This window comes from Gopherus flavomarginatus, chromosome 8, assembly GCF_025201925.1.
Source record: "Gopherus flavomarginatus isolate rGopFla2 chromosome 8, rGopFla2.mat.asm, whole genome shotgun sequence".
Classification (NCBI taxonomy): Eukaryota; Metazoa; Chordata; order Testudines; family Testudinidae; genus Gopherus; species Gopherus flavomarginatus.
The window spans coordinates 39,321,932-39,332,313 of record NC_066624.1 but is presented as its reverse complement, the minus strand read 5'-3'; the positions used below and the strand labels follow the sequence as shown (position 1 = coordinate 39,332,313).

General features: G+C 55.0%; 1 protein-coding gene across 1 annotated transcript; it reads right to left on the bottom strand.

Annotated features, from left to right (window-relative positions):
• Positions 1-368: 368 nt before the first annotated feature.
• Positions 369-10,150, bottom strand: RPL36A (ribosomal protein L36a). The gene is made up of 5 exons (XM_050965227.1): positions 10,130-10,150; positions 9,875-9,980; positions 9,481-9,548; positions 793-915; positions 369-442 (listed from the first exon to the last, which is right to left on the bottom strand). The coding sequence occupies exons 1-5, from the start codon at positions 10,148-10,150 to the stop codon at positions 422-424; spliced, it is 339 nt and encodes a 112-aa protein (XP_050821184.1). The 3' UTR covers positions 369-421.
• Between the last annotated feature and the right edge of the window lie 232 nt (positions 10,151-10,382).

The window sequence follows — 10,382 nt, the reverse complement described above, 5'->3', positions numbered from 1 at the left end:
CTGTTTAGACAGTCCCATGGAGTCCTATACATAGACACTTCCCTACCTTCTACTCCCTTTTGTAGAAGTAATGACCTGGGACAGTAGCAACATGTTGCTTCCACACCACATTGGTACATCAGACTACTAGGCCCTGAGCAACCTCCCAGGAGCTGACACCTTTGAGTGTGGATTAAAAAAAGTTTCTCTAGCTACAGACAGAATTTATTCTAAAACCTCTTTTTAGGCAGCATCAGCCCATACAAAGCAACGTTCAACCACTGGTGAGATTTCCCAGTCCCGGAGAGCTTTATTCATAGCAGCAGCTCTCATTTGGGTTTGATACACCCAGAAGTTCCTCCCTAGCAATAAGGAAATATACAAGAGCAGCAGATTCGTTTACAAACTTTAATGGATTCCATAACAATGAACAGGATGGAGTTTAGAACTGGATCACCTGGCCCTGTAAAAGAGAAAAGACTGATTGAGTATGTGCAATACAGAACCCTACCACAAACATTTCAACTCGCCTCAGGGACCTCTATGGAGCATTATTCAAACAGCACCCTCTCACAGCCATTCTGAAAATCCAGTGATTAACATTACTCTCCCTGCCAAAAGCCAACTCTGCAACCTCATTAGTTTCTCCATTAAACCGTTACAACCAACAAGCAGCAGGATCTTTACATTAATACAGAGGTGGCTTAAGATCTGCTGGCCAGCTCTGGAAGTGCAGTTTTCTCACCATCCTCAGCACTATAGTGGCCACAGTTCACAGTTTAACATTCACCCACAACCCCTCTCAGCACATACCTTTCTCTTCTTGTCTCCTCCCAGCTCAAAGTGCTTGCACCTCTTAATGGCAAGCATTCTCTTGGACCTGCAGTTGGGCTCCACACACTCAAGCCTCAGCACAATCTTCTTTGTGGTTTTGGCCTGGAGAGAGAGAGTCAGTGAACAGAATATTCCTAGTAATAGGCAAAGCCAGCCATCATTTAGCCCTAGAGAGGAACAGCTCGTCCTGATGTACACAGCAGGCCAGGTGCTCCAAGGCCTTTTGGGAACAAAAACCCAGCAGCCTTGGGACTTTGGAGATAAGAAATCTGGGAACAAACTCAACTTCCTATTTGGAATGAAGAGCACAGAGCTGACAAAGCCATGAGGCCAGTTTCCCAGCACAGATCTGTTCTTCTTCGAGTGATTGCTCACATCCATTCCAGTTAGGTGTGCGCGCCGCGCGTGCACGCTCGTCGGAAACTTTTTACCCTAGCAACTCCAGTGGGCCGGCAGGTCGCCCCCTAGAGTGGCGCTGCCATGGCACCCGATATATACCCCTGCCGGCCCACCCGCTCCTCAGTTCCTTCTTACCGCCATGTCGGTCGTTGGAACTGTGGAGCGCGGCATTGCTGTCCTCCACGTCCCTAGCTCTCCTTGTTACTACCGTTGTTAGTTAGTGGTTAAGTATAGTTAGTTATTTAGTTTGTAGTGTAAATAATATTGTACATAGTTGTTAGCCGGTCTGGGCTGTAGCCCTTCCCGGCACCCGGCACCGGGCTCATGCCTGGTTCGCCGGGCTTTAAGCAATGTGCGGCCTGTAAGAAGCCTATGCCGACCAGCGACCCTCACGACGCGTGTCTAAAGTGCCTGGGGGAATCGCACAGGTCGGACAAGTGCCGCATTTGCAAGGCTTTTAAGCCCAGAACAAAGAAGGAGAGAGACCAGAGACTTAGGACTCTCCTAATGGAAGCGGCACTTGACCCAGCAGCTTCGCAGACCGTGATCTCTACACCGGCACCGGATCGCACCGGCACCGGAAAGACTCCCCGGCACCGACCTTCCCCGGCACCGGGTGCAGAAACAAGACCATCGAAGTCTGCAACTCCAGCCAGGCAGACTCGAATGGAGTGCCCGGCATCGACATCTGCCGCGGCGCTACCGGCACCGTCGACTCCGGGCCCGGTGGGTCCGTCGAGTCCGGTCCCGCCGAGCTCCCCCATAAGATCTGGGGTTGAGCTATTGGTCCCATCCACTCCAGAGACCTTCGCCTCGGCACGGGACCTCATTGCCCTGACTGAGTCAACTCAGCCGCCACCCCCGGTACCTCCGGTGCAGGTAGCGTCCAGGGGCAAGCCCATGATGACGGCGCCGTCTCGGGACTCACGCTCGCGATCGAGGTCCCAACGCCACGGTCGCTTGAGATCCCGCCGCCGCTCGCAGTCCCGGCACCGCTCCCCTCGGCGGTACCGGTCGTACTCGCGGCACCGATCGGCCTCCAGACAGTCACGGTCTGGTTCCAGCCGCCGATACCGACACCGGGACTCTAGGAGCCAGTCTCGCCGTCGTTCAGCGCACCGGTCGACCTCCCGGCACCGAGCTGGTGGCAGGTCCCGGTCGACCTCCCGGCACCGCGTCGGTGGCAGGTCCTGGTCCCGACACCGAAGCAGCAGCCGGTACCGGTCCAGATCCCGGCACCGAGACAGAACCCGGTCCCGATCCCGGCGCCGGTATGACTCCCGGTACCGGTCCCCGGCACCGAGAACATCTTCGGTGCCGGACCGCGGAGACTCTTACAGCCACGGTCGGCCCCGCCATGGCCTTCCAGACAGCCGTCGGTGTCATCACAGGCGGAGAGCGTATATGCGCTGGGCACCGACAGACAAGCGGCTCTCTTCCAAGACCCTCCGCAACAGGACCAGGGTCCGCAGCAGTGGGGGTTTTGGACACCCTGGGCGTACCATCAAGCCCAGGGCCCCCAACAGCTTCCTCCTAGGCCTGCAACGGCAGAGCACAGGGTGCCGGAGGCGTCGTTGTCCCGCCCCCCTCCCTCCCCGGATGGGGAGGGAGGAAGGATCGAAGCAGCAAGACCCTGGTCTTCCTCCTGAGCCAGAGGCGAGGGCTGAGGCGGACCCCCCACTGGACACTTTCTTGCCAGGGGTCTCCTCATCCTCCTCTCCTGACGAAGCGGTGGCTGGCACTTCCTCCAATAGCCCTCCTCCGCTAGATCTCAGGGCACATCAGGACCTCCTCAGGCGAGTAGCACAGAATCTGAGCCTGCAAGCCGAGGAGATCTCTGAGATCGAGGACCCCGTTGTCAGCATCCTCTCCTCCGATGCTCCCACCAGGGTCGCCCTCCCCTTCATTAGGACGATCCAGGCCAACGCCAATACAATCTGGCAGTCACCGGCATCCATCCCCCCTACGGCGAGGGGCGTCGAAAGGAAGTACATGGCCCCCTCCAAGGGCTATGAGTACCTCCACATTCACCCGACACCATGTTCCCTGGTGGTGCAGTCGGTGAACGAGAGGGAGCGTCACGGACAGGAAGCCCCAGCCCCCAAATCCAAGGAGGCCAGGCGTATGGACCTCCTCGGCCGCAAGTTCTATTCGGCTGGGGCCCTTCAGCTCAGGGTTTCCAATCAGCAAGCCCTTCTTAGCCGCTACGCTTTTAACTCGTGGGTGGCAGCGGACAAGTTTAAAGAGCTGCTGCCACAAGAGGCTCGTCAAGAATTCGCGGCGATTCTTGACGAGGGCAAGAAGGTTGCACGAACCTCGTTACAGGCCTCTTTGGACGCTGCAGACTCGGCTGCCCGTACCCTCGCCTCGGGGGTAACGATGCGCCGCATCTCCTGGCTTCAGGTTTCTGGCCTTCCACCAGAGCTCCAATACACCATCCAGGACCTCCCGTCCGAAGGCCAGGGCCTGTTCTCAGAAAAGACAGACCCCAGACTGAAAAGTCTTAAGGACAATCGGGTCATTATGCGCTCCCTTGGGATGCACACGCCTGGGACGCAGCGCAGACCCTTCCGGCCGCAACAACAGCAGCAGCGTCGGCCATACCCCCAGTTCCGCCAGCGGCAGGACCTTAATAGGCGCCGCGGCAGGAATGGAAGGCGCAGACAGTTGGGGAACCAAGGGGGGCAGAATCAAAGCTCCTCCAAGCCCCCGCCTGGGCCCAAACCTTCGTTTTGAAGGTGCGCCCGAGGGCGCAGTACCAGTTTCCCCCACGGATCCTTCCCCCCCGTTTTCCAACCGCCTTTGATTTTTCCTCCAAGCGTGGACCCAAATAACATCCGATCGCTGGGTCTTACGCACGGTGCAGACGGGATACCGCCTGCAGTTTGTATCATTTCCTCCCTCCCGCCCCCCTTCCTCGTCCCTCTTCAGGGACCCCTCTCACGAGCAATTCCTTCGGCAGGAGGTACAGACGCTCCTCAACAAAGGAGCTATAGAGGCGGTTCCAGAAAACGAGAAAGGCAAGGGGTTTTATTCCCGCTACTTTCTGGTCCCCAAGGCCAAGGGAGGCCTCAGGCCTATCCTCGACCTGCGAGAGCTCAACAAGTACCTAGTGAAGTTGAAGTTCCGCATGGTATCCCTGGGGACCATTATTCCATCCCTGGATCCGGGAGACTGGTATGCCGCCCTCGACATGCAGGACGCTTATTTTCATATTGCCATATGGCCACACCACAGACGATTCCTTCGATTCGTGGTAGGCCGCCTTCACTACCAATTTGCAGTCCTCCCATTTGGCCTTTCTACGGCTCCAAGGGTATTCACAAAATGCATGGCCGTCGTTGTGGCACATCTTCGGCGCAGTCATATCCACGTGTTCCCTTACCTAGACGATTGGTGAATTCGGGGCACGTCGGAGCTACAGGTTTGCAGCCACGTCCGCAGGATCACCGGCCTGTTTGCTACCTTGGGCCTCATGATCAACGTGGACAAGTCCACCCTGCTCCCCTCGCAGAGGGTGGAGTTCATTGGGGCCGTCCTGGACTCCACCGTGGCCAGGGCCCTTCTGCCGTTGCCAAGGTTCCAGGCGTTGTCGGCGATCGTTCAGCGCTTGCGGGCAGCCCCCTTGACATCGATACGGACATGTCTAACCCTGTTAGGCATATGGCAGCATGCACATTTGTGACCGGTTACGCTCGGCTCCGCATGAGGCCCCTCCAGTCGTGGCTCATCGCACATTACCGGCCGGCAAGGCAACCACTAGACATGCTGATCACAATCCCCCAGGGGGTGTTGGATTCTCTCAGCTGGTGGCTAGACTAGTCCGTAGTGTGTGCGGGGCTCCCATTCCACCCGCCCCAGCCCTCAGTGTCCCTAACGACGGATGCCTCAGATCTCGGCTGGAGGGCCCACCTGGGAACCCTGAGAACACAGGGCCTGTGGTCCCCGCAGGAGGTGAAGCTGCACATCAACATGCGGGAGTTGAGGGCGGTGCGCCTTGCTTGTCAAACGTTCTATCACCAGCTTCAGGGTCGTTGTGTCGCGGTATTTACCGACAACACGACGACCATGTACTATATCAACAAGCAGGGCGGCACCAGATCCTCTCCCCTATGTCACGAGGCGATGCGACTCTGGGACTTTTGTATAGCCCACTCCATTCACCTCACGGCTTCCTTCCTCCCCGGAGTACGGAACACGCTGGCGGACCGCCTGAGCAGATCCTTCCTCTCACACGAGTGGTCCCTTCGCCCGGACGTCACCCTCTCGATCTTCCAGAGGTGGGGTTGTCCCCGTGTGGACCTCTTCGCGTCTGGGGGGAACAGGAAATGCCAGGCGTTCTGCTCTTTTCAGGGCCGGGAACCCGGGTCTATAGCGGACGCCTTCCTTATTCCGTGGACGACCCACTTGTTCTACGCGTTCCCCCCGTTCCCACTGGTCCACAGGGTCCTTCTGAAGGTGCGCAGGGACAGGGCCCGCGTGATCATGGTAGCCCCGGCGTGGCCCAGACAGCATTGGTACCCCATGTTGCTGGACCTGGCCATAGCCGACCCAGTTCCCCTGCCCCTTCACCCGGACTTGATCACCCAGGAACACGGAACTCTCTGTCACCCGGACCTCCAGTCGCTGCACCTAGCAGCGTGGCTCCTGCGTGGCTGACCAGTTCTGAGTTGCGCTGCTCCACCCCGGTACGGGAGGTACTCTTGGGCAGCAGGAAGCCTTCCACTAGAGCGACATACTCGGCCAAGTGGAAGCGTTTCTCCTGTTGGTGCGTGGAGAAAGGTCTCCGCCCGATGGAAGCTTCGGTGGCCAATATTTTGGACTATATTTGGTCCCTCAAACAACAGGGCCTGGCGATATCGTCCTTGCGGGTCCACCTGGCGGCTATCTCCACCTTTCACCTGGGTGGGGATGGCCGCTCCGTTTTTTCTCACCCGATGGTGACTAGATTCCTGAAGGGGCTGGAACGTTTGTACCCTAACGTCCGACTCCCTGCCCCGACCTGGGATCTTAACCTGGTGTTGTCTCGGCTCATGGGGCCCCCCTTCGAGCCGTTAGCTACTTGCTCCCTACTCTATATTTCTTGGAAGACTGCCTTTCTAGTAGCTATTACCTCAGCTAGACGGGTGTCGGAACTCCGGGCTCTCACGGTAGACCCCCCCGTATACAGTCTTCCATAAAGATAAGGTGCAGCTGAGGCCACACCCTGCCTTTCTCCCCAAGGTGGTCTCAGCCTTCCACGTCAACCAAGAGATATTCCTCCCGGTTTTTTTCCCGAAACCTCACTCTTCAGGCAGGGAGCAACAGCTCCACTCGCTTGATGTCCGTAGGGCTCTCGCGTTCTATGTGGAGAGGACCAAACCGTTCCGCAAATCCCCCCAGCTTTTCGTGGCAGTAGCGGACCGCATGAAGGGGCTTCCCATTTCCTCGCAGAGGTTATCCTCATGGGTAACGTCCTGTATCAGGACCTGCTATGAGCTGGCCCACGTTCCTACGGGCCGTGTGACTGCGCATTCTACCAGGGCGCAGGCGTCGTCGCTGGCTTTCCTCGCCCGTGTGCCCATCCAGGAAATCTGTCGGGCAGCGACCTGGTCATCGGTCCACACCTTTGCTTCCCACTACGCCCTGGTTCAGCAGTCAAGAGAGGACGCGGCCTTCGGATCTGCAGTGCTCCATGCCGCGACTTCTCACTCCGACCCCACCGCCTAGGTATGGCTTGGGATTCACCTAACTGGAATGGATGTGAGCAATCACTCGAAGAAGAAAAGACGGTTACTCACCTTTGTAACTGTTGTTCTTCGAGATGTGTTGCTCACATCCATTCCACACCCGCCCTCCTTCCCCACTGTCGGAGTAGCCGGCAAGAAGGAACTGAGGAGCGGGTGGGCCGGCAGGGGTATATATCGGGTGCCATGGCGGCGCCACTCTAGGGGGCGACCTGCCGGCCCACTGGAGTTGCTAGGGTAAAAAGTTTCCGGCGCGCACACCTAACTGGAATGGATGTGAGCAACACATCTCGAAGAACAACAGTTACAAAGGTGAGTAACCGTCTTTTACCACATTTCAGTCCTGGCCTGCAATATTCTGTCTATCCACAGGTTCTAGTCTAGGTCCTATAGATTACTGGTAATCCTAACCAGCAGCACTCCTTTTACCACTGGCTACTCAAATAATGGTTTCCAATACTACTAAGCAAACCAGATTATATTATCATTCTGGCAGACAAACTACACTGAACACACCCATCCTTCTGCTTGTTACCCAAGGACTCCAATCCATACGGCAGTCACCAACTGTGCCACACAGCCAGATTGCTAAAGCTACTTTGCAATGTCTCTCCCTATGCTCCTAATAGACCCAAGCAACACTGAAAAGCCACCAGTCTTAAAAGATGACCTGCAAATGAAAAAGTCTGAGTTGTGCCTGTTAGTTATAAGGACCTGGAAGAAAAAGTTATGGGGCTAATTCTGCTTTTTTTTAAAATTACATTAGAAATTCCAATCTTTTTCCTGGAAGCCGAGAGAGGACCAGAAAACTAAGATGATATGCTGAGTTCACCAGTACCCATAAAAACCAGACATGACACTCCAGATATTTCTATGGTTAAAACAAAAGTAAATCTCCTCATGCATTTTTTAAATAAGGGTAGTTCTCCAGGCATCCTTTATACCTATGAAGCAGTGAAAGAGGTTACAAACCCATTTCCCCCCAGAGATCACCTTTAACATACAGTCTTAGGCCTGGGCTACACAGTTGTTGCACTGTATAACTTTTTTTTTTTAAAGCAAAAATCATCTTCCTAACCAAAATAGTTATAATAGTAAATCTCTGTGTTGACACTGTTTATAGATATTGGATTTTTAAAATTCTTTCAGTTGTCATGATTTAAGGTATCAGCAATATGAGCAAGTTAAAGGGGTAATTTAATTTCTATCCCCATTATGTCCCTTTTAAAAAGTCAGTGGGATGGCCATTCCCTTCTGGCATTCAAGACACATTGGCCAGCCCAGAAGTGTGATGTACCCACTCTCTAGACCAGGGGTCGGCAACCTTTCAGAAGTGGTATGCCAAGTCTTCATTTATTCACTCTAATTTAAGGTTTTGCATGCCAGTAATACATTTCAACATTTTTAGAAGATGTCTCTCTATAAATCTATATTATATAACTGAACTATTGCTATATGTAAAGTACAGAAGATTTTTAAAATATTTAAGAAGCTTCATTTAAAATTTAATTAAAATGCAGATCTTATCAGTTTAGTGCAGGGGCTCTTAACCTGGGGTGCAAGATGCCCTTTCTGGGGGTGGAAGACATGCAAGATTTTTTTTAGAAGCTGAGGGTGGCTGCAGAGCCCTGAGCTGGCTGCTGGTACCCCAGAGTGGTTGCAGAGCACTACGCCCCAACCAGGAGCAGAGCCCTGGGCTGGCTGAGCAGGGCCGGAGGCCTGGACCCCAGCTGGCAGGGGGCCAGGCGGCTTGAACCCCAGACCTGCAGCAAGGTGAGCAGGGCCGGCAGCAGGCTGAGAAGGGCCGGCGGCCGGAACTCCAGACCATCAGCAGGCTGAGCGGGGTGGCTGGCAGAACCCCAGACCAGCAGCGGCTCACCTGCTGCCAGTCTGGGGTTCTGCTGGCTCCTGCCAGTCAGGGTCCCGACCACCAGCCCCGCTCAGCCCATTGCCAGCCATGGATTCTGTTCACCCTGGCTGGCAAGGGGCCAACGGCCGGGACCCCGGCTGGCAGCAGGTGAACTGCTGTCAGTCTGGGGTTCCGTTGCCAGCCAGGGTCCCGGCCGCAGGCCCCACTCAGCTTGCTGCCAGCCTAGGGTTCCATTCACCCAGGCCAGCAGCCAGAACCCCAGCTGGCAGCAGCAGTAAAAATCAGCTTGCATGCCGCCTTTGGCGCATATGCCGCAGGTTGCCAACCCCTACACTAGACAAAGCCATGCTATTTCAATCTACCATGAGAAAAAATTTACCATTTGGCCAAGGAGCAGCAGAGGAAAGAAATGAATTCAGGCACAAAAGGGCAAAACCTGTCATCGATACAAGTTGCTAAGCCTTAAGAAAAGCAAGATTACACTCACTGCACCCAGTCTAGACCCATGCCAACAGGCACTGACAACCCTACCCAAGGTTACCTACACATGCTATGAGTCTCTACTCAACAAACATCATGCAAGGCTTTAAGAGTCCTCTGAATTACCTCTCTTTACCAGAGCACATGAAATTGACCAGAGAGTTTCAACACTCTTTCCTTTAGCGTGCTCACCTTCTTACGGAAGATAGGCTTTGTCTGACCACCATAACCACTCTGCTTCCGATCATATCTCCTCTTTCCTATGGGGAAGAAACAAAACTATTCAGGCCAACAGTTGAAATTCACGAATGTCCAAGGATCCTGGGAGCCTCCACCCCATAATCACTATAGATTGTTAAAACAGTTGTGAAACCTAACAAATTCTCCACACATATCCACTCCATTATCCCATGTGTTTATTACCTCAGGAGCAATACATTACAGCTGGGATTCAATCCCCCTGGGCTCCCACTGCCAGTAGTAATCATAACCCCATTACTGTCCACATTGGTGACATCTCTCTGAATAATAAATTCCTGGCTCCCAATGGAAAATTAGTCTAGAAATGCACTAATCTGCCCCTTACCCTGAGCATAGAGAGAGTCCTTGCCCTTCTTGTACTGGGTCACTTTGTGGGGCTGGTGCTTTCCACATTTCTTGCAGTAAGTCCTGCGGGTTTTGGGGACGTTCACCTAGCAGAGAACAGTGCAGCATGTTAGAGTAATTGCCATGTAATCTGCCTGGGGCGTCCGAGCATTGCAGCCAAAGCAAAGCAATGTCAAACCCCCGCCCCAGCAACTGGGACTATAGCCAGTATACGAGTGCCTCTCTCTCCCGGCACAGGCGGGCGGTGCCCACCCATCCCACTGCCTCGACACAGCAGATAAAGCGAGGGGAGGTAGGAGATGCCGCCCAGCCCCGAGCAGTGCAGCCAGCAGTGCCGGGTGAGCGCCCCCGGCCCATGCCCGCCCCGCACGGGCTCGGCTAATGGAGTGGAGACAGGCCCGCGGCGGCTCCGCTCCCTGGGGCCAGCGACCCTCTCCTCGCACCCGGGAGCGGACAGGGCCCGGCCCCACCCCACCCGACCGAGCCAC